Source organism: Rhodotorula toruloides (genome assembly GCF_000320785.1).
Source record: "Rhodotorula toruloides NP11 unplaced genomic scaffold Scaffold6, whole genome shotgun sequence".
NCBI lineage: Eukaryota > Fungi > Basidiomycota > Microbotryomycetes > Sporidiobolales > Sporidiobolaceae > Rhodotorula > Rhodotorula toruloides.
The window spans coordinates 679,031-699,575 of NW_015622966.1; the positions used below are offsets into that span (position 1 = coordinate 679,031).

Genomic DNA, 20,545 nt, shown 5'->3' on the forward strand with positions numbered 1-20,545 from the left:
CGACGAGCAAGCGAAGAAGTAGCGGCTAGAGCGAGCTGAAGGAATGGCGGACTAAGCGAATCTCAATCTCCCAGCGCGAACCGAGAGGAAGTGATCGTTGCACGACAACAGGTTGAGGAAAAGTAGCTACACGGACAGCTCTATTCAGGTCGCTCGCTCAGCTCGTCAGACTAGACGAGCTTCTCGGCCTCTCCACCCTGTGCGGCCTCCCCGCCCTTCGCCGCATCGCCCTTCCAGAACCCCATCTCTCCCCTCCTGCTCTTCTCGACCCACTCGGTGATGAGCTTGGCCGTCTCCTGTCCGAGCGAGTACGTCGCGTCCGAGTCGAACATGTGGATGTGCGCGCCGATCTCGTCGGACGCTTGGACGGTGCGCGAGGGGGTGAAGTGGGCGCGGAGGGCGGGCAAGTGAGGGAGGACGAGGAAGGTGCGATCCGGGGCGGTTCCTTTCGCGGGAATGAGGGTGTAGAAGCTATCGCAACACCAATCGTCAGCTTGGGCTGCGGAGGTGGCGGGAGGAAGAGCTGCAGGCGCACCAGTGGAAGCCAATGCCCTTCTCCTTCGCCTTGACCACCTCCTGCAATCGCTTCTCCAACTCGTCCGTCTTCCACAGCTCACCAACAAAGCTCAGGTGACTCGTCGCCCACGTCCAATGCTTCGCCAGCGTGTCCCGATTGTAGCACGCCGCTCCTGCCGCACCAAAGACGGCTGTCACGCCCGCCGCCGCGATGTACGGGAACGACATCCAGTTTGAGCCGGGAGTAGCGGAAGCTGACTCGGCGGGTGGAGGGACGGCAACCTTGTCGTCCTTGCCGTTGCGAGCGGTCGCGGCTTTTGAGGAGGAAGAAGGCACAGGGGAGGATTTGCCGGACGAGGGTGCCGAGGCGGCAGGCGACGCTGGTTTTGATGTGGCCGACTTGAACAGGCCGTACCCTGCGCCCAATGCAGCAAGAGCAGCCTGGCCTCTCGAGGCGATGTCGAGCGCCTTGTCGAATGTCGACTTGAATACGGCGGGGTTGAGGCCGATCAAGGGCGAGTCGTACATGACGAGACCGAGGATAGGGAGAGATGCGGAGGAGAGTGTGGAGAGGAGCGTGTCGGCGATGACGAGGCCACCCATGCTGCGAGTGTTTCGACGTGAGAGGAGAATCGAAGGCAATGCGAGCGGAGAACTCACGAATGGCCCAGCAGCACTACCCGCACCGGCCCTGTGCCTCCCAGCTCCCTGAAGCGTGCCGTCTTTTCCGCCACGAGCGTCGTGAGCCAGGTGACATGGTTGTCGACTGCGAGGAGGGAGCAAGTCAGCGAGAAGAAGTCGACCACTTTGCGCAATTCGGGCTCGCACCTGCGGTCACAAGTTCCCCTCGCGTGTCGTAGGGCGGGTACACCACCGGTTCAAGCGCGATGCCGCAAGGCGAGAGGATGTTGACGAGGCGGTCGGGAAACGTGAGAAAACTGCGCGGCGGCAACAAGCTCAGCGGGGGACGCGGGTTGTGCTGTGAGAATGTGAGGGACGCACGTGTCTGCTCCACCCTTGAACCCGTGCAGAAAGACGCAGACGACGAGTTCTCGAGGGACGTCCATCGTGTCCAACTGATGACGATGTTGCGGATCGCCGGCGGGACGGGAAGCGCTGGGACAAGCTCGACGTGCTTCGACAGCAGCACTGCTATAGCCCACGGATACTCTGCCAGCCCGGCGAGCGAGCTAGGCGGCGTTGTTGCCTCCAAGCCACCTCGCGTCCTCCCTCCGTCGCGACTTGACCTCGACAACCGCGGCAACCACCGGAAAGAAGCTCGTCCGGCCGTCTGTCCGGTCTGCTGGCTTCGCGCTGGTCACGCTGCCACGGCAAGGCGATCGAACGGCATTTGCATTCGTTCACGCTCGCGCCGCCTCGCCGCGGCGGGACGCCCGGGAACGATGGCGTCCGCAACGGCGGTTCGGGACGCCTGGCGCTGCTGTATTGCGGCGTTGTAATCGAAGCAGTACGCGCATTACAACCCTTCGAGCGCTAAAAGCTTTCCGGAGCTCCCGACTCCGCCTCCGCGCCTCTCTCGGCCGCGTGGTGAGCGCTTCGAGTGCAATTTCCCCCATCCTATATCTTGATGGCCCACGCTCAGACTGTTTTCTCCACCGTTGGGCGCCGCTGCATCTCCCCGCCATCGCTCTCCCTCCTCCTGGCGACCCGCTTTCTCCTGCCTCGGCGCGACCTTCCCAAGTGACCGCTCACGCTCGCTACTCTCGCTACACGACGACCACGACCATGCCCGGTCCCACAACGACGCCGGAGCTCGCCAAGGTCTCCTCGAAGGAGCAGGAGGTCTTCGCTGAACACGACGAGCGCACTCTCGAGACTGGAGGAACCGCCGACCGAAAGCGCCTCGAGCGCAAGCTTCTCTGGAAGCTCGACGCCCGTTTCTGCCTGTGAGTCGTTCATTCCTCATCACTAGTGTCGTTGCCGTCGCGGGCGAGGTCGGGCGGTCGCGAGAAGCCGCGGGAGACGGGCCGGTGTCGCTGGCTGCTTCGTTCGCTTCTTCGAGCTGATTTTGGCTTCGTGCGTCGTTGTCGACAGGTTCATCGTTCTGTGTACGTTTCACGCTCGCCATTCAAGTGCAAGCAGCGACGCTCCAGCCGAAGTTGGCGACGGCTCCACCCCCTCCTCTCCTTCGCCCTTTCCCTCCTACTTCCACCTGCCAATCAGCGACTTGCGCGTGACACTCGGTCCCTTGTGGAGTCGCGCGGACGCTTGCTGACGGTGTATCGAGGTATCGTGTGCTGTTCCAACCGCAGATATCCTTAGTGAGCCTCCCCTCCTCTCTTCTTCGTCCCGGATCCTGTCCTGACTCTCCTTTTTGCCCGAAAATCGACTACATCGATCGCAACAATACGGGAGCTGCACGTCTGAAGGGCTTCGAGAAGGACCTGGGACTTGTGGGCCAACAGTTCGCAACCGTCCTGTCGATCCTCTATGTTGGTTCGTACGGTCTCTCTCCTTTCCTCCTGCTCCGCTGACAGTCATCTGCTCGCAGGCTACATTCTCACCCGTACGAGAAGCCGGCATACCCGTTCCCCCCGCCCGTGCTTATACTTCTCCCTCCGCAGAGATCCCTAGCAATATCATCGTCCAGAAGACCGGGCGCCCCTCGCTTTGGCTGCCTTTCTGCATGTTGATCTGGGGCGGGCTGAGCGTGGCTACTGGTGCGGCCAAGAACTTCGGTCAAGTCCTCGCTGTGCGTCGAACGTCCTCCTCCTCGAGCCCGCCGCCGCCTGACGCTTTCCGCTGCAGATTCGCATCCTTTTGGGAATTGCAGAGAGCGCGTTTTTCCCTGGAGCACTCATGACGCTCGCGTCGTGGTACACCAAGCGCGAACTTGGGCAGCGCGTGAGTCCTTCTTGACCTTCCGGAGCGTATTTCGAGCTTCCTCACGACCTTCGTCTCCAGATCACTCTCCTCTACTGCGGTTCGCTTATCAGGTGAGTTGGCTATGCGCACGGAGACGTCGTCCAGCCCCTTTCGACGTGGAGGAGAACGCTAACCCTCGAACCGCCTTTCGCTTCTTCTCCCGTCATTGCTCACCGTCCTCAGTAACGCCTTCGGACCGCTCATCGCTGCTGGTATCCTTGGCCGCATGGAGGGCGCTGGCGGTATCCGTGCTTGGCGCTGGCTCTTCTACGTGAGTCCGCCTTCCCTCACTCCTTCACATCTCTCGCTTCTCTCGCTTCCTGTCCCATTCCTCTTCTTTCTGCCTTCTCTTCACTGGACCTTCATCAACTCATGAATGCGCTGCAGATCGAAGGAGCCATCACTATGGCAGTCGCCGTCATCAGCGTTTTCATTCTCCCCGACTTCCCTCACAACTCTCGCGGCTTCTCCGCCGAGGAGAAGGAGCTCGCCCAACTTCGTATGACCGAGGACGTTGGCATGAAGGACGAGACGACTGTCAGCACGTGGACTGCGCTCAAGATCGCCCTCGGCGACTACAAGCTTCATCTCATGAGCCTCACGTTGACGGCGATGGTCGTGGGACTTTCGTTCAACGCGTACTTCCCAGTACGTACGCCCCTCGTGGTCGGTAGAACGCCAGGAAAGGCCAGGAGTCCGACTCTGACCTTTTCCTCGCGATTCCCTCCTCGCAGACCTTGACCAAGACCCTCGGCTACTCGAGCGAGGTCTCGCTCCTCCTCTGCGCCCCGCCCTTCGTCTGGGCTGCCATCGTCGCCTACTTCGTGTCCCGCGACTCCGACAAGCGTCAAGAGCGTTACCTTCACATCGTCGTTCCTCTCGTCTTTGGCATCGTCGGTGCGATCATTGCCATGACTTGCCGCAAGTCATTCGGCGCCAGCTACTTCGCCCTCTTCCTTCTCGCGTCGTCCTACGCCGGATTCGTCGTTTTCTACGCCTTGGTATCGTCGACCTTCGCCCGCCCGGCCATGACCCGGTCCATCTCGCTCGCCTACGTGAACGCATTTTCGCAATTGGGGAACATCGCCGGCTCGTATGTATGGCAAAGCGTTCGTCACACCGTTCTCTCATCTCTCACAAGCAGGAGAGGTTCGCTGACCTTTCCGGACGTTTGCCGCGCGCAGAAGTGGGGACCCTCGTACGCCAAGAGCTACGGCATCGTCATCGCGATGTTTGTGGCGACCATCATCGGCTTGACGGTCATCCGCTTCGACCTCGTCCGCCTCAACAAGAAGCTGGCGTCGCGCGACGAGGCGGAGGCGAAGGGCCAGGAGCACCACGGTCTCTCGGCAACCGACTACCCCGCCGGTTTCCGCTACACCCTCTGAACGACGGCGCTTCTCGTCTTCGAGACGGAGGATCGGCGAAGGACGGTGGAGGGAGCGCAAGGAGGAGGAGGAAGGCGCTTTTGTATCTCGAGGTCCGGGACCGGTTCTTTCGTCTGCGGACCGGCTCGTACAATCTTCTGTACGCTCTAGGCAACCTAATATGCGAAGAGCGAGGGCGTAGAATGTGTATTGGATGTTTGGATCTTCGCTTGACCTTCTCAGTTCGCGAGAGAGCGAGCGAGGGCGACGCGAGGATGTTCCTTGCGGCGCAGACAAGCACGTCAACGGGCAACGATCGCACTGTCTACGACGAAGAGCAAGCGATTCGAGCGAAGGACGAGCAAGAAAGAAGTCCCTTGAGACGACATTCCGTTCGACAGTCGGTGTTGACAGAAGCAAGGACGGCAGGCTCAAAGCCACACATCCCTATGAGTACGCTCCTCGCTTGCCCAGAACGCTAAGGTAGGTCGGAAGCGATGCTGACTTTACCTCGCGACCTCCGCCTCCTCGCAGATCTCGAACAAGACGCTCGGCGGCTCGAGCGAGATGTCGGTCGTTCTCGGCGCTTCGCCGTTCATCTGGGCCGCCATCGTCGCTTACGCTCGTCTCCCGCGACACGGACAAGCGTTAGGAGCGGTCTCTCGCCTCTCGCCCTTCTCCTCTTCGGCACGACTGAGCGAATGTCTATTACGAGTTGCGGGGAACCGGACGGGAACAAGCGTGAAGGTAATAGAAAGGAGAGCACCACTAGAGCAAGCTTGACGAGCGGGAAGCAGATCTACGACGCGGAGCCCTTCGTGTGCTTCAGCATGTTGGCGATGGCGCTCTGCGAGACGGGCGGCGAGTTGCCGGGGCCGACCATGACCTTGGTCGACTTGGAAGGGACGCCGTCGGCGAGGATGTGGATCCAGCCGGGTCCTGCGGGAGCAAGGATCGTTAGCGAGCGAGTAAGGTGACGGCGAACGACGCCGCGCACCAGGCGGGTAGAGACCGGTCGTCTTGGGCGCCGTGACGGTGAGCTTGTTGCCCTTGAGGGTCGCGGCGAGCTCAACCATGCGCTGGGACATGTGGACGCCGTGCGTCGAGTAGCCGAGGTCCATGACGAAGGCCTGAACCTTCTTGGTGCCCTTCGGAAGCGAGACGGTCAGGGTGTACTGCTTGCCGTAGAGCATCTTGGCGGGCTGGCCCGAGAAGGTCGGGCGGCTCATCGACATGTACGGCGGCGAGAGCATCTCGACCTGGTAGCGCGTCGCGTACTCCTTCTTCGAGACGTTGTCGTTCGGGTTCGAGCCCGCGACCCAGATGCGGCCGTCGGGGATGAGGGTCGCGGTCGAGTGGTAGAGGCGCTCGTACTTGGCCTTGGGGAACTTGTTCGAGAAGCGCTTGCCAACGGCGCCGGTCGGGTCGTAGAGGATCGGCTGCTTGACGGGCGTGCGGGCGTTGCTGGCGCCGATCTCGTCGCGAACGTTGCCGTCTGCGAGGAGATGGAGTTAGCTCCAAAGTCGACCCGACGTTGTGGGCCGGCAACTAACATCCGGCGACACCAGCAGCTGCGCCGTTGACGATGAGAACAGTCGCATCGGGCAGCAGGATCGCGTCGCCCATAACCTGCACAAGCGGAGCCTGTCAGACCATCGCGCGACGGTCCGCACCGAGGCAGGAAGCGGGCAACGCACGCGAGGCGACGGCATCTCCTCGAGGATCCAGCCCTTCTTGACGCCGGCGCCGTCAAGCGCCATGCGCGAGCACTGCTTCGACGCGGGGTACTTAGCCGAGAGCTGCGACGGGTTGACGTCGAGGTTGGCGGTCGAGCCGCCGCAGAAGAGGACCTCCGGGCGATAGTTGTTGGCGATGGTCAGCAGGAGGAGCGCCGTCGCAGCGGAGCCCGGGTCTGTGGATTGACCGGCTCGTCAGTCAGTGAAGGAAGGCGAGATGTAGCGAAGGGAAGGAAACCGAGGGACGACAACGCACAGGTGATGGTGACGCCGTTCGGGAGCTTCTTGAGGTGACGCTCAACATTGTTCTTCACGTCGTAGATCATCGCCTGCGTGGAAGGAGCGTCAGCAAGTCTTCGAGGATAGAGGAGAACCCGGAGCGGACCTGCTGGTTCGCGGCCATGAAGACGTATCCGTTCGGGAGGAGCCATAAGACGGGAAAGAGGTTCGAGTTGAGCGCCGTGTGAAGGAAGTTGGAGTAGATTGGGAGACCGTCACCCTTCGGCGGGAAGAACTCGAAGGTCGGGTTGTCGGTCGCCTCGCTGTGAGCGAAGGTTCGTCAGGACGGCAGCGCGCACAACGGATGGCACGCAGAAGACGCCCGCATTATTATAACCTCCAGCGAGCATGCCCCCGGCAATCAATAACGAGCCGTCTGTCAGCCTGACGGTCGACGGGTACCAGCGCGAGGAAGTAAGGCGGATCCGGGACGGGTTCTCGTACACGTCGCACTTGTCGTTCGTGCACGGCGTGAAGAGACGGACAGCAGCCAGTCCGCTCTTCGAGTAGACGTACTGCTGGCGAGGGTTGCCGCCGACGCTGACGAGAGTGCCGTTCGAGATCCAGCCTCCGCCGGCGCAGAAACTGTTCGTCTTGAGGTCGAGGGGGCGGACCTTCTGCGTCGAGATCGAGTAGACGGCGCCCCAAACGGACCCGCCTGTCTTGTTGTAGAGCGGGTTCGTCTCCGCTTTGTCGTAGATAACGATGTGATCGTTGTCGACGAGCGTGATCTGCGAAGCGAAGGGGAGGGAATGCGCGCATAGGTCAGATGGGTGTTGGTCAGATGTATGAGCGGTTAGCGACTCTTCTTTGGGCGCGAAGGGCAACGAACGAACGCGCCTGCATCGCGGCGACGCCCGAGACGCCTGCCTGAGCCCAGGTCGACTTGCCCGACCAGACCTTGCTAAGCGCACGCTTGTGCGGCTGGAGAGAGTGTGCGTGCCATCCCTCGGCGACCTCGGAACCGTCCACGGAGCGCTCAAAGATGGATGAGTCGCCCTCGTAGTCGGCAGGCTCGGGGGCAGGGAGGAGGTCTTCGGCGTAGCTGTCGTCGTGCAGGTAGTCGAAGAGCTCGTCGCCTGCAAGGTCTGCGTCGCTAGTGAAGTCGACGATGCCGAGGGTCTGAGGATCGGGGTGAGCGAGAGCCTTGAAAGAGAGGAGGGCGGAAAGAGCGACGAGAGCCAAACGAGTGGATGGGGCCATGGTGGCCTGCGGTAACGACCTCGAGGAGGTCAGGAAGAGTCAAGCACGCGAAGCGAGAGAGCGGTGAGAGGGAGAAGAGTCGGAGGGAGAGGGAGCGGGAGCTGAGCGACGAGGCTCGAGCGTTTGCCGACGTCGCCGAATGGAGCAAGCGCATAGATGGCCAATTGTGGGTCTACTCGCATCCCTGCGCGTGTCTGCGAAGCCCCGTCAAGCCGCGTCGTCGGTCTGCGCCGCCAAACTGATGAGAAAGCGTCGAGGAGGAGACAGGTCGTCTCGCGTAGCGGGAGTGGCGCTGGACAGCCTGTGTAGCTCCATAGCATGGCGACATAGCTCAATGCACTCGCCTTGCAGCATATGGGCCCATCGAAGCGAGCTGTCGTCGCCCAACGCCCGTCCCGCTGCTTCTCTCGCTTCTTCGTCTCGCTGCACACTCTCGCTGGAGCTCTAGCTACTGCGATGCCGCGCCCACAGAGGAAAGCTTCCGCCAGCGCCAAGTACACGGTCGACCCGCCGAGCGACGACGAGGGAGACGACGAGGTCCGGGAGGTCAAGGCGGGAGTGAGGAAGGGGAAACGCAGGGCGAACGGGGCTGCTGACGAGGGCCAGGACACTGACTGGAAGGCAGGTGCGCTGCGTTGCTCCCTCAGCCTCGTAGGAGGTCCTCTCCCAGCTGACCTTGCCGTCTCGTCCGTCTCTCGCAGCTGAACCTCCGAAGAAGCGCGGCAGGACTAATGCTGGCGGAGGCGGACGTAGGCGTGCCAAGCTCGAGAGCTTTCAGGCGATGCCGATGGACGTGCTCGTCGAGAGTGAGTCGGCGCGGTTCGTTGAAGTCTCTCCTCGTCCCTACCGCTGACCGCTCCTGCTTCTCCCTTCTCCAACTCGTCCTTCTTGCTTTCCACGCCGCAGTCGCCCGCCACCTCGACCCGCTCACGCTCCTGCACATGTCGCGCGCGAACAAGATGATGCGCCATGTCTTCGCCCGTCGCGCTTCGAAGCCCATCTGGCAGATCGTCCGGAACAATTTGGGCATGCCGGCGCTCGAAGCGACCGACATGACCGACATGCAGCTCACTGCGCTTTTGTTCGACAAGGAGTGCCGCGTGAGCGCCGTTTCTGCGTTTCGCGAGCTCACGGCTTGGGGGCTCACTTTGTGACTGCCGCAGATCTGCGGTCGCGGTCGTTCGGTCATCACTGATTACTGCTTGAGGATGCGTTGGTGCAAAGTGAGTTGAGGACGTAACCCTTCGTCACATGCGCTGGTCCTAACCCTGTCTTCGCTTTGAAATCGCCTGCCAGGACTGCAAGAAAGCCAAGTACGCTACAACACGTGACTTATTCTTCTGCGTATCATCCTGACGTCCTCGTCACGCGCGCAGCCTGCTCCCCGAGTCCAAGCTCGTCAAGGAGCTGAAACAACGGTACACCCTGCATCCGAAGCTGCTCCAATGCGCGCTCTACACTCTCGACTCGCCGTCCGGCTACAACAGCAAGAACCGCCGTGAGTCTGCCACTCTGCGTCTTCATGCCGGGGATCCCGCTCAACGCTCTTTTCGCCAGACTACTACTGCCAGGCTGCCGTCATCCAGATCAATAAACGCCTGAACGAGCTCGAACAAGCTGTCAACGATGCGCGACGCAAGCCCGCGCCGGTCAAGGACGCCGCCAAAGCTGCGCTCGAGGCTTTCATCGCCGACAAGTCGACCGCTGCGAGGGCGAGCTTCAAGGTGCAAAACTTCACCCGCTTGTCAGCGGGCTGACGCTGACGTGTAGACGGCTTCACAGGACGGTCAGAAGCTGCGCCTGTGGGAGCGCGACTATGCAGACCGTCGAAAGGAGGCGGACGAGAATGCTCGCATCGCGCGCCGTTCAGCGTGCGTTTCTGCAAGACTCTGCACAAGCGCTGCCCAATACTGACCCCCCTCCTCACAGTGTCGAGGAGCGCGTCCGCGCACTCGGCTACGAAGACGCTGAGTAAGTCGGCCCGCGCGCGCTCACCTGGCTTACGAGATTGACCATCTCTTCGCGCAGCTGCAACTCGTGGAATTGGTACGATGCGTATCGTCTGGTCGACCAACCCGTTCGTCTCACCGATGATAGTGAGTCACGCCCTCGCCAACCTCGCGCAGTCTGACGGGCACACGTCTGACCTTCAGCTCCACAGTCTGGGCGAGCATCTCGAGCCGCATTATCGCTGCCGTCGACACCAGCAGGCGCAAGCGAATCGTGAAGGCTGCGGAGGAGAGGCTGAACCAGCGATACCTGAACGTCAAGCCGCTATACAGCTCGCTTCGGTCCGGACAAGGCCTCGACTATCCCGCCTTTTCCGACTTCGCCTGCTTCCCGTCCGTCACGCAACTATGGATGCCCGAAGACGCGCTGATTCCCGGCACTCTTGACAAGACGGTTAAAAACGCGATCGCCGCCGACGTCGCCAAGGCCAAGCTTATCGTCAAGCTCGGGTTCGCGTGCAGTCTCGCCAAGGCGTACGAGGAACAGGGACTTACGATGGAGGGCGGACTCGCCGCTACGCTCAAGACATTGCCGCCGACTCGCATTGCGGCGGACATCAAAGTCACGACCGAGTTTGGCGACACCGCGCTCACCCCGTACACGAATTGGTGGGCTCCGAAGCAGGCGCTCAACTTCGAGGCGTTCGACGACAGCATCTACGACCTCGAGGCCGACGTCGACGCGCTCCTCCGCCGCTTCACCAGCCTTTTCCGTTGCCCGAACAACTGCGGCAAGCCTCTTCCTTACCGGCAATTCCTCGACCATGCGGAAAACCACAGAAGGACTGAAGGTCTCGTTCGATACGAGGAGTTCAAGCACCTCGCTCTCGTCCACGAGGTCCTCAAGGAGACAGGCCTGCCCAACCTCGTCGGCTCTATCGCTACGCTCGACAAGTCGGACTGGCGGTTCGACTGTCTCAACTGCAAGTGCTCGCCGGGTTACTGGCAGGTGCGCAACTGGACAGGTGCGAAGAACATGACCTGGTCGAGCTTCGTTCGTCTCCCTCTCGTTGCCGTGCTCGGTAGCCTCAAGCTTACCGAGCTCCATGACTCTCGCAGGTGCACCACATCTCGCGCGACCACATTCCTCAAGATCCGCCCAATATGCGCATCTTCCGCAAGAACGAGCGCCAGCCTGCAGCAGCGTCCGCCTCGTCGGCTGCCCGAAGCTGAAGCCCCGCCGCTCACGTACTTTCTCAAGGCTGGGCTGTGACGGCACGATCGCTGACGAGACTCTCGTGCAGGCTTTCACGTCGCTCACCCGCCCCGTACTGCGGTCTTTCTTTCGCAACTGTTCTGCCTTCTCCTGCCCACGCTGTACCGCCTCATATTTTACCTTCTGTTGCTCTCCCTTGCCTGCAATGTCGCGTAGTGTCTTCCAGCGAGCCGGAGATTCGATTCGACCAACCTCCCGGGTCTCCTTCTCTCTCGCGCCGTCGTCCCCTTCATCTCTTCCCTTCGCTCGGCTAGGCTTCTAAAAATCCTTGTTGCAGTACATCCGCGCGTCTATGCATCCCGAATAAACGGCTTGAGAGCGAGCAGCCGCTCCGACGCCTGTCGAAGCGTGTCCGTGTCCTTGCAGAACGCGCTACGAGGCGACGACGATCGTCAGCGCGAGCACGAGAGTAGGGGAAGAAGCGGAACGCACACTCGAATCCAGTTCTCGCCGAGCGACCAGTGCTCCCTTGAATAGAAGTCGGTGGGCGGGACTGCGAGCGCGAGGCAAGGTTAGCAGGCATTAGCGCGGGCGCGGGCGAGAAAGGAGCGAGACGGACTGAGGACGACCTTGGCGCTGCGAGGGAGGAGTGGAACGGCCGGAGAGACAGGTGTCAGCCGAGTCCGCCGATAGCAGCGGTTCGGGACTCACGTTTGCGCGACAAACCACGCGACAACCCAGTCGCGTGCTCGGCCCTTGATCAAGTCGGGGATCTCGAAGTCGGAGGGAATCTCGAGGCGGGAGGTGTTGACGAGGACGAAGTAGGCGCCTTCGGGGATGGTGCTGCGGGAAGAGAACGTCAATCTCGGAGCGCACCCCGGGAGAAACGGACGCAACGCACTAGGGCAGACCGAGCTTGTCGAGGCCCTCAAGTAAGACCTGCTTCCGCTCCTCGTACGCCTTGATCTGATCCGCAAAGAACCCGTTCTCGAACGCCTGCTCGACACCAATCGCGATCGCCTCCTGCGCCGGCCCGTTGCAGCTGAAGACGATGCGAGTGTGGGCGGCGAGAAGAGGCTGGATGAGGTTGGGCGGGCCGACAGTCCAGCCTACTCGCCATCCGGTACTCGCGAACGTCTTGCCCGCCGAGCCGACCGTCACCGTTCGCTTCCAGAAGTCGTCGAGCGCGGCGATGCGGACGTGCTCCTTGCCCTCGAAGGTCAGGCAATCGTACTGCGTTGCGCAAATCCCGTCAGTCCGGCTCGAGCGAGAGGCAACGAGCGAACGCACCACCTCGTCGGCGCAGATGAGCAAGTCGTGCTCCTCGCAGATCTTGCCGATCGCGCGCAACTCGTCTTCCTGGTAGACCTTTCCAATCGGGTTGTGCGGCGTGTTGATGAAGACCATCTTGGTCTTGGGCGTGATCGCAGCCTTGAACTCGTCGAGGTCGACCTTCCACTCGGACGCCTGAACGTTACCGGTCGATGCGCCTTCGGGTGCGCGGATCGGAACGTAGACGGGCTTGCCGCCGTTGAACGAGATAATGCCCTGGTACTGGTCAAAGTATGGCTCGAAGACGATCACTTCGTCGCCAGGACGGAGGAAGGCCGCCGCGAAGGCGTACATGCCTGCGATAGCAAGGGAGTCAGAACGCGCAGAACGAACGAAAGACGAGCGAGTTCGGACGCACCCTCGTTCGCTCCCGCCGTGACCTGCACCTCCGTGTTCGGATCCAGCTCCCTGCCCAACTTGAACGACGGCGACAGGTACTTTGACAGCGCCTTCCTCAGCCTGGCATTGCCTCGCGGAAGCTGGTAGTGGTTCGTCTCGACGCGCTGGAGGACCTCCGTGTGTGCATCGAGGACGAACTGAGGCGGCTTCCAGTTCATGAAGCCCTGTCCGAGGTTGAGCGAGTCCTTCGGGACGTGCCCGGCGAGAGGTGAGAAGACGGACCACACACTGAGCGAGGCACGGATTGGAGCGAGGGGGGCGAACGAGGAGGATGAGCGAAGGAGAAGCAGCGCGAGGCGAGGAGGTCAGCGGGGAGTCACGAAACTGGGGACGGAAGCGCGGACGCACTCAGTCTTGTTGACCTCTCCCGTGATCTTGTCCGAGATGTCCCAGCCAAACTGCGCTGCCATCTTGCTTGAGTTCGACGAAGTGTGGAAGTGGAGGTGTTGTGGGGACGGAGACGGGCGAAACGAGCGAGCGAGGGCACGGGCAGAGACTCTGAGCATGCACAGGAGCAGTGGCTAGCTGGACGGGTCGCTCACAGGCTCAGCGATGCGACAGCGAGTCGATGGGACGAAGTCAACCCTTGCGAGCACGCCTTGCTCGGCACCGCAGCCAACGCCGGCTGAACTGGCGGTGGTCTCGTTAGGCGCACTGAACAGCCAGTGCGACGCTTGCATGCTCGTAGCAACGAAAGAAGCGAAAGCGAGGGAGAGAGCGCCGGCTTCTTGCGGAAGAAGCACGACGAGCGAGGCTGAAACGCCAGTGAAAAATCTATACTCGGCGCGGAGGGTGCATTGCGAGGAACTCTGGACAACACGGGGTGAGGTGAAGCAGCAGCGGACGAAGGGGGAGGGAGAGAGCGAGGGTACGAGGGAGAAAGAGAGGGGTAAAGAAAGGGACGAGTCGCCTACTCGCCGTCCGAGTCCTCGTCGCCTGTGAATCGCGGAGATCGCAGCGAACGTCAGCGTACAGCGGCAAGAAGGTCGACGGATCTGGCGAGATCGAACGCGCGAACTCACCGGACACCTCCTTGTTCTCCCTCGCGACGCGGTCCATCAACGCCGCCAACTCGAGGTCGTCCGTCTCCGAGACCGCCTTGGGCTTCATCTTGACGTTGAGGAACCCACCGTCCTCCCTCTTGATGACCTCTCCAATCTTCTCAATCGCCTGCTCGAGGCGCTCGATCGCGCCCTGCTTGTCCGTCGTGTTGGTCACCATGACGTACAGCGGCGGCGCGACGAGGCGGATCTTGATGGGGATCTCCTCGGTCGAGAGCGACTCGCCCGCCGCGAGCGCTTCTTGGATCGTCAGGATGCCGTTGTAGCTGAAGTTGGTCACCTCGATGTCGGCGCGGACCTTGACCGGTTGGGGCGTCAGGCGGCGAGCAATGTTGACTCGCAGCTCGCTGTAGATGTCTTCGGGAATGTTCATGTCGGCAAAGACGGTCTCGGGCTCGCTGGACGAAGCCGAACGGGACAACCAGCCGTGTCAGTCGATCTGAAGAACAGTCGATCTGAAGAACACCCGGAGCGAGCGACGGCAACGCACCTGATGGACAGCTTGAACGCCTCAAACGCGTGCCCGTACTTCTTGTACAAGGGCCACGCAACCAGCTCCATGATCTCGTCCATCTCCTTGCCCGTCTTCTCGGCGACATGTCGGACGATGGTGTGCACCGTCTTGGACTTGTTGTACCGCTCCTCGCACTTGATGACGTCCTCGGGAGAGACTCGTCGCTTGGACAAGTCAATGTAGCCTGTCGCGAGGCGAACAAAGAGGGTCAGCGAGGGTGGAGGAGCGCTTCGAACGGTCGGCAGACGCACCCTTCTCCTTGTCAACCCTCATGACGACAACGACCTCGTTCCTCCCGACACGGATGAGCTTCTGGATACTGCGGATTCGCCGCCTCGACAGTTCGGAGAGGAGGATCATTCCCTCGATGTTGTCGTACTCGAGCTGCGGGCGTCCCAACGGTCAGCCTGCTTGACGCAGCGACAAGAGAGCTGAATGCTCACCAGTTTCACGTAGGCGCCCATCTCCTGGATCTGCTTGACCTGCACCATCACCACCTCGTCGACCTGCGGCAGTCCGAGAGCAGCAGCACACGGCACAACCCTCTGTCAGCTTCGATGCCACCACGAGTGCGCCTTTCTCGCCTGTACTGACCTCTGGGAACCTGTCGAGCCATCGCAGGAGCGCGGGCGGGTGTCAGTCAGCGGTCCGGCACTTTTGCGGCGTCGCTGTCGGCGCGACAAAGGCTCGTGTGTGCGCACCTGTTCTCGTAGTAGCGCATGGCAGCTGAGTAGAGTGTGTGTGACCCTGCACGGTGTCTTTTCTGCCGCGAGAGAGCTGTGTGCGCGTTGTCGTCGCTTCACACAGAGTCAACCTGCGGGCGTCGACGACGAGCTGATCCTCACCACGCCCTCACACCGCTCGTGGGGCCAGCTCGACACGCCATGGCTGCCCAGGAAGGTCTCAAGGTCGCACTGCAAGTCGAACCGCGCTCGCACGACGCCTCGACGCCGCACACTCGCTCACTTCGACTCCCCTAGCAGGCATCCCCTCCCGCTGCTGTCCATCTCGGAGCACTACACGCGGATGTCGCTGCAGACTGGCATCCCGGGCACACGAGGTCCGTCCCAGTCCAATCCCGGTGCAGAACAGCCGCGTGCTGACCTCACTCGTCCCAGTCGTCGGCGCATTGCTCGGGACGCAGGCTGGCAGGGATGTCGAGGTGATGAACTCGTTCGAGGTGGTCGTCAACAACGAGGACGGCGTGCTCAAACTCGACCACGCCTACTTTGTCACCCGCCGCGACCAGTGTGCGCTCCCTTCTCCTCGCTCGCATGTGGGGCGACGGCGAGTTAACCTCTGTTGCGCCGTACAGTCCGCCAGGTGTTCCCGACATTCGACTTCCTCGGATGGTACAGCGTTGGGCAGGCGCCGACCCCCGAAGACACGGCTCTGCACAAACAGGTGCGTCCCAAGTCCTCCATCGTCTCCTTCTCTCGCTTACATTCCTACGCGCAGTTCTTCGAATACAACGAGTCACCCCTCTTCCTCCAACTCAACCCCTCCGCACCCTCTTCCTCCTCTTCGGATGCACCAGGCGCGAAAGACCTCCCCGTCGCAATCTACGAATCCGTCGTCGAGATCGTCGCCGACGAGCCGCAGCCTGTCTTTGTCAACACCCCGTACGAGATCGTCACGGGTGAGGCGGAGCGTGTGGCGGTCGAGGGCGTGAGCAAGCCGGAGGCAGGGAACGAAGGTGGAGCGCATGGGAACCGTGAGTTCCTGCCGTGTCCTCCCTTCTTCACGGATCTGTACTGACCATTGCGCGCACTCAGTTCTCGCCACCCTCTCTACTCAGCGCAACGCCCTCTCAATGCTCCAATCCCGCGTCTCGCTCATCGTCCAATACCTCCGAGCCTGCCTCGCAGGCAAGGCTCGCAAGGACAGCGAGACGCTGAGGATGATTGCGAGTCTTGTTGGGAGTCTGCCTGGAGGTGCGGAGGTCGAAGGAGCGGAGGAGGCGAAGGAGGGAGGGGAATTGAAGGAGGAGTTTCTGACGGTGCGTTTGCCCTGCTCTTTGTCAGTTGTCGACATCGCGAGAGCAATGCTGACTTCATGAGCTCTGTCGATCGTACAGGAGTACAACGACGTCCTCCTGACGACTTACCTCTCGGCACTGACGAAGCAGCTCCTCACCGCCAACGAGGTGCGCATAACATCCTCGTTCGCATCTCACTCAACGATTGACGCTCCGTGCGCACAGCTCCTCGACAAGCAGCTCCTCTTCGTTGCGTCGTCTGGCTCGGGCGGATCCGGCGGCGGCTTCGAAGGCGAAAAGAGCGGCGGAAGGGGCGGGCGCGGATACGGCGGCAGGAACGTCAAGGCGTTCGGCTGATCCTGCCCATCTCCCTTCTCTCCTCGCATAGCCTCCATTGTACAGACTCTCTCTACCCTCGCACGCTTGATGTCCTCCGTTGTTTTTCGTGGCTGTCTGTTTCGCTTGTAGTCTGTTCCCACCCTCGCATCGTACTCTCGTCGTTCATCGATTCGCTTGCAAGACGCATTCCAGCTCGACATTGTGAGCAGAGGGAAGAATCGAGAGTTGCAAGACGGCTTACTCGCGCTCACAACCTCCTCGCGAACGGACTCGCCGTGCTCCTGCCCAACTGGCTAGCACCGAATGCGCTGCCCCTCACCGGCGTCCCATTCTGGCTCCCCGTCCCCCCAACCCTCCCCTGACTCGCCCCAATCTTGCCCTGCACGTCTCCAACCCTCCCCTCCAGGTCGCTCACATTCTTCCTCAACTGGTCCGTCGTGCCCTCGATCCACTTGAGCGACCCAAGGTGCGCATTCAAAATCGCCGCAATCTGCGTGAGAGGGTCGTCTTGATGCGTCCCGTCTGCGCCGGGTGCGAGAGCAGGCGAGAGGGCGTTCAGGGTCTGGATGAGGGAGGTGAGGGACGAGGAGGTCGAGTCGAGCGAGTTGGACAGCGTAGAGGCGAGCTGGTACGCCTGTTCGCGCTCCTTCTCGGCCGCCGAGCCGCCGCGCGAGAGACCGGCTGAAGAGGTCGAGGACTGGTCGACGAGGTCGCCGATCTGCGCCTCGTACGCGTCGAGGATCGACGACAGGTCCGACTGCTGCGACTCAATGTAGTCGAGCGAGGAGGTGATGGTCGTCTGGAGAGGCGAGAGCGGGAGGACCGAGTTGTACAAATTCGAGATCTGCTCCGCCGCCAGCGTCAGCTCATTGATCCTCGCGACTCGCTTGACAGGACGGAGGGACGCACCTGCTCGCCATTCTCACGCAAGACGCGGTCCCACTCCCTCACCTCGCCCGCAATATCGACAAAGTCGCGCGTACGCTCGTCCAACTCGACGCTCCAAGCGTTGACAATCTCGTCGAGAGTCTTGCCTCGCAGCATCGAGGGCGTCGGTGCTGCAGGGGCGGTCGCCCTCGTCGAGCCGAGCGTTCCAGCTGCGACCGGTGCAGGCGTAGTGGTAGCGGGCTTGGCGCCGAAGGTCAAGGCAGTCGACGGGGCAGGGGTCGCAGTCGGCGCGGGAGTGGTGGTAGGAGGCTTGAGGCCGAATGAAAGAGCGGGCGCGGCACTGGCCGGAGCGGCGCCAGGCGCAGAGCTGGAAGGTGCGCTCGCAGCGGCGGCGGTCGAGGCGGGAGCACCGAAGGAGAGAGCTGGAGCCGGTGCAGCGGGTGCTGTACGGAGCCGGCATTTGGTCAGCAGGAGCTGAGCGCGAGATCCTCGAGATTGACGTACCTGCAGTCGAAGTCGTCGAGGCGGGCGCGGCAGGCTTGGCGCCGAAGAGCGACGGTGCTGCAGGCGGGGCTGCAGAAAAGTGGCTCGTCAGTAGACGGCAATGGATGCTGAGAAGGAGAAAGAAAACTCACCAGCGGGCGGGGTGGAAGTTGCGGCAGCATCAGCGGGCTTGGCACCGAACAACGACGGCGTTGTAGTCGGCACACTTGCTGCAGGTGCACCAAAGAGTGAAAGGGCGGCTGGAGCAGGAGCTGTTCCCAAAGAAAGCGTGTCAACTAGGCAACCAGGCAACCAGGCTGAGAGGAAGACGGGGACGCACTCGTTCCGGTGGACGCAGCAGTGGACTCGGCAGGCTTAGCGCCAAAGAGAGACGGAGTAGTCGAAGAACCTGCTGCAGGTGCGGCACCGAACAGCGGCTTCGGCGCCTCGGCAGGTTTCGCTGCTGCCGCGCCGCCAAAGAGGCTGGGAGTCGTTGCGGCAGGTGCGGCGGCCGAAGTTGCAGGCGCCGACGCGGCAGGTGCACCGAAGCTGAACGTCGGAGCGGGCTTCTTTGCGGCTGCCTCGCCCGTCGCAGAGTCCGCCTCGCGCTTCCCGCCAAAGAGTCCTCCTCCTGCTGCCGCGCCTCCACCGAACAACGGCGCTGCAGGACCCGGCGTCCCAGCTGGCGTCGTCGTTCCTGCTGCCGGTGCGCCGAACAGTCCTGTTCCAGCTGGCTTGGCGGGAGTCGAGAAGAGTCCGCCAGCGGCGGGAGCAGGGGTGGTGCCAGCAGCAGGCGCTGTGGAAGCTGCCCCGCCGAATGAGAAGGTAGGCGCTGTTGATGCTGGAGGCTTTGGTGCAGCCGCAGCGCCGAAGGAGAAGGAGGGAGCCGTCGAAGTCGCTCCTCCACCAAACAGGCCGCCAGCTGGAGGCGCAGTGGACGCAGCTGGCTGGCCGAAGAGCGGCGCCGGTGCACTAGTCGCCGGTGTGCTTGTCGAAGTCGACGCTGTGCCCGTGCAAGCCCCGTGTCAGCCTGTACATCCCTCGTTTGCCCCGGTCGACTAATGAGGAGAACTCACCCGTCGTCTGTCCAAAGCTGAACCCTGACGAGCCAAAGTTGAAAGCTGCGGGCATCCTACGAATCAGCACGAGCGTTCAGAGCTGTCAGGACTGGCGCGCACCCATTGTTGGGTGAAGCGGACGACGACAACCCTCGCTCTGCCTCTCGCAACACGCGGTGGTCCGCTCAACTCGCTCGATAGGCTGCGTTGAAACGCTCAGATGGACGCTACAGAGGACCTGAGGCAGACTATCGCTCGCTTGCTCCCGAACGGGCTCGGCGCGAAGGGCGATGAGGAGCGCAACCCGGTCGTCTTCCCCGCCCGCAACTTGCACGTCCTCCTCGCCGTTTCTGGCAGCGTGGCGAGCATCAAGGCGCCCCTCATCGTACGAGAACTGCTCAAGGTGCGCCCCGACAAGTTATGCTCGCTTGGTGGAACTTCCCTCACCGTTCGTTGACCGGGGCAGCACGACAAAGTGGACGTCCAAGTTGTCGCTACCAAGTCTGCGACGCACTTCTTCGATGCTACCGAGATTGAGAAGGCGTACTCGGGTCGAGTGAGGGTCTGGACAGACGCGGATGAGTGGGCGGTGAGTCGGAATCTTCGTTCTCTTCCCTGCCCCCCTGACGTTGTCAACGTTGGCAGGGCTGGAACCAGATTGGCGACCCCGTCCTGCATATCGAGGTGCGTGCGCTTCCGAAGGACAGACTCGTCGGTGGTTGACAACATAAGCTGCCTTACAGCTCCGCCGTTGGGCAGACGTCGTCCTCGTCGCTCCTTGCTCCGCCAATACTCTCGCCAAGATCACGAGCGGAATCTGCGACAACATCCTTGTACGGCACGAGCTTTACCCGTCATTGTTCACGCCGAACCTGACCTGCTCTGTCGCGCAGACCTCCTTCCTTCGCGCCCTGCCGACGTTCGTACCCGTCCACCTCTTCCCAGCAATGAACACGCACATGTACTCGCACCCTCTCACTGCGAAGCAGCTCAAGATGGTGCAGGAAGAGCTCGGGTACAAGGTCCATGGGCCGATCGGGAAGAAGCTGGCTTGCGGAGACATCGGTGAGTGAGGCTCGCTCTCAGCTTCCGATGCTCGTCTCACGAATCTCTTGGGCAGGCATTGGTGCGATGACGGAGTGGAGCGACATCGTGCAGCTTGTCGTCAACGAGTATGGGCTCAAGCGTCGGGAAGAGGCGTCGTGAAGACTCGCTCAAGCCTGCGGACCGTCCACGTCTGACCCGTGCGCTAAGCGGGTACAGCACTTTCTCATGCGGCGATCACTGCACATCCTCAAGCCACCGAGGGCCCAGGACGTCGCCGCGTTGATGCAGCGGCGC

The 20,545-nt window shown here is 61.9% G+C and overlaps 9 protein-coding genes across 9 annotated transcripts; 4 read left to right on the top strand and 5 right to left on the bottom strand.

Annotated features, from left to right (window-relative positions):
- Nucleotides 1-170: 170 nt before the first annotated feature.
- RHTO_07349 (uncharacterized protein) lies at nucleotides 171-1,583 on the bottom strand (the record flags this gene model as incomplete). The annotated part of the gene is made up of 5 exons (XM_016421007.1): nucleotides 171-471; nucleotides 536-1,120; nucleotides 1,177-1,282; nucleotides 1,345-1,454; nucleotides 1,519-1,583. 5 exons carry the CDS (start codon nucleotides 1,581-1,583, stop codon nucleotides 171-173), a joined length of 1,167 nt encoding a protein of 388 aa, XP_016274734.1.
- Nucleotides 1,584-2,262: 679 nt separating this feature from the next.
- RHTO_07350 (MFS transporter, tartrate transporter) lies at nucleotides 2,263-4,790 on the top strand (the record flags this gene model as incomplete). Its single annotated transcript, XM_016421008.1, has 10 exons — nucleotides 2,263-2,423; nucleotides 2,765-2,973; nucleotides 3,029-3,043; nucleotides 3,102-3,229; nucleotides 3,286-3,381; nucleotides 3,442-3,473; nucleotides 3,586-3,673; nucleotides 3,790-4,050; nucleotides 4,137-4,511; nucleotides 4,587-4,790. 10 exons carry the CDS (start codon nucleotides 2,263-2,265, stop codon nucleotides 4,788-4,790), a joined length of 1,569 nt encoding a protein of 522 aa, XP_016274735.1.
- Nucleotides 4,791-5,568: 778 nt separating this feature from the next.
- RHTO_07351 (copper radical oxidase) lies at nucleotides 5,569-7,987 on the bottom strand (the record flags this gene model as incomplete). Its single annotated transcript, XM_016421009.1, has 8 exons — nucleotides 5,569-5,708; nucleotides 5,767-6,264; nucleotides 6,323-6,398; nucleotides 6,467-6,681; nucleotides 6,762-6,834; nucleotides 6,891-7,047; nucleotides 7,154-7,515; nucleotides 7,613-7,987. The coding sequence occupies 8 exons, from the start codon at nucleotides 7,985-7,987 to the stop codon at nucleotides 5,569-5,571; spliced, it is 1,896 nt and encodes a 631-aa protein (XP_016274736.1).
- A 354-nt stretch (nucleotides 7,988-8,341) lies between these two features.
- RHTO_07352 (cyclin-like F-box domain containing protein) lies at nucleotides 8,342-11,169 on the top strand (the record flags this gene model as incomplete). Its single annotated transcript, XM_016421010.1, has 12 exons — nucleotides 8,342-8,612; nucleotides 8,689-8,793; nucleotides 8,894-9,087; nucleotides 9,151-9,210; nucleotides 9,284-9,300; nucleotides 9,364-9,485; nucleotides 9,545-9,711; nucleotides 9,770-9,858; nucleotides 9,917-9,958; nucleotides 10,016-10,083; nucleotides 10,149-10,990; nucleotides 11,056-11,169. The coding sequence occupies 12 exons, from the start codon at nucleotides 8,342-8,344 to the stop codon at nucleotides 11,167-11,169; spliced, it is 2,091 nt and encodes a 696-aa protein (XP_016274737.1).
- A 333-nt stretch (nucleotides 11,170-11,502) lies between these two features.
- Nucleotides 11,503-13,389, bottom strand: RHTO_07353 (aspartate aminotransferase; the record flags this gene model as incomplete). The annotated part of the gene is made up of 8 exons (XM_016421011.1): nucleotides 11,503-11,584; nucleotides 11,645-11,705; nucleotides 11,772-11,788; nucleotides 11,864-11,995; nucleotides 12,054-12,385; nucleotides 12,443-12,780; nucleotides 12,843-13,111; nucleotides 13,232-13,389. 8 exons carry the CDS (start codon nucleotides 13,387-13,389, stop codon nucleotides 11,503-11,505), a joined length of 1,389 nt encoding a protein of 462 aa, XP_016274738.1.
- A 404-nt stretch (nucleotides 13,390-13,793) lies between these two features.
- RHTO_07354 (translation initiation factor eIF-2 alpha subunit) lies at nucleotides 13,794-15,179 on the bottom strand (the record flags this gene model as incomplete). Its single annotated transcript, XM_016421012.1, has 7 exons — nucleotides 13,794-13,819; nucleotides 13,906-14,342; nucleotides 14,435-14,642; nucleotides 14,710-14,842; nucleotides 14,902-14,964; nucleotides 15,053-15,062; nucleotides 15,160-15,179. The coding sequence occupies 7 exons, from the start codon at nucleotides 15,177-15,179 to the stop codon at nucleotides 13,794-13,796; spliced, it is 897 nt and encodes a 298-aa protein (XP_016274739.1).
- A 163-nt stretch (nucleotides 15,180-15,342) lies between these two features.
- On the top strand, nucleotides 15,343-16,793 carry RHTO_07355 (COP9 signalosome complex subunit 6; the record flags this gene model as incomplete). Its single annotated transcript, XM_016421013.1, has 8 exons — nucleotides 15,343-15,374; nucleotides 15,442-15,518; nucleotides 15,577-15,708; nucleotides 15,774-15,862; nucleotides 15,917-16,172; nucleotides 16,234-16,457; nucleotides 16,536-16,604; nucleotides 16,662-16,793. The coding sequence occupies 8 exons, from the start codon at nucleotides 15,343-15,345 to the stop codon at nucleotides 16,791-16,793; spliced, it is 1,011 nt and encodes a 336-aa protein (XP_016274740.1).
- Nucleotides 16,794-17,022: 229 nt separating this feature from the next.
- On the bottom strand, nucleotides 17,023-19,328 carry RHTO_07356 (nuclear pore complex protein Nup62; the record flags this gene model as incomplete). Its single annotated transcript, XM_016421014.1, has 7 exons — nucleotides 17,023-17,619; nucleotides 17,685-18,106; nucleotides 18,168-18,236; nucleotides 18,299-18,418; nucleotides 18,487-19,149; nucleotides 19,223-19,267; nucleotides 19,325-19,328. 7 exons carry the CDS (start codon nucleotides 19,326-19,328, stop codon nucleotides 17,023-17,025), a joined length of 1,920 nt encoding a protein of 639 aa, XP_016274741.1.
- A 96-nt stretch (nucleotides 19,329-19,424) lies between these two features.
- Nucleotides 19,425-20,410, top strand: RHTO_07357 (phosphopantothenoylcysteine decarboxylase; the record flags this gene model as incomplete). The annotated part of the gene is made up of 5 exons (XM_016421015.1): nucleotides 19,425-19,607; nucleotides 19,671-19,793; nucleotides 19,850-19,888; nucleotides 19,948-20,269; nucleotides 20,325-20,410. 5 exons carry the CDS (start codon nucleotides 19,425-19,427, stop codon nucleotides 20,408-20,410), a joined length of 753 nt encoding a protein of 250 aa, XP_016274742.1.
- Nucleotides 20,411-20,545: the final 135 nt, after the last annotated feature.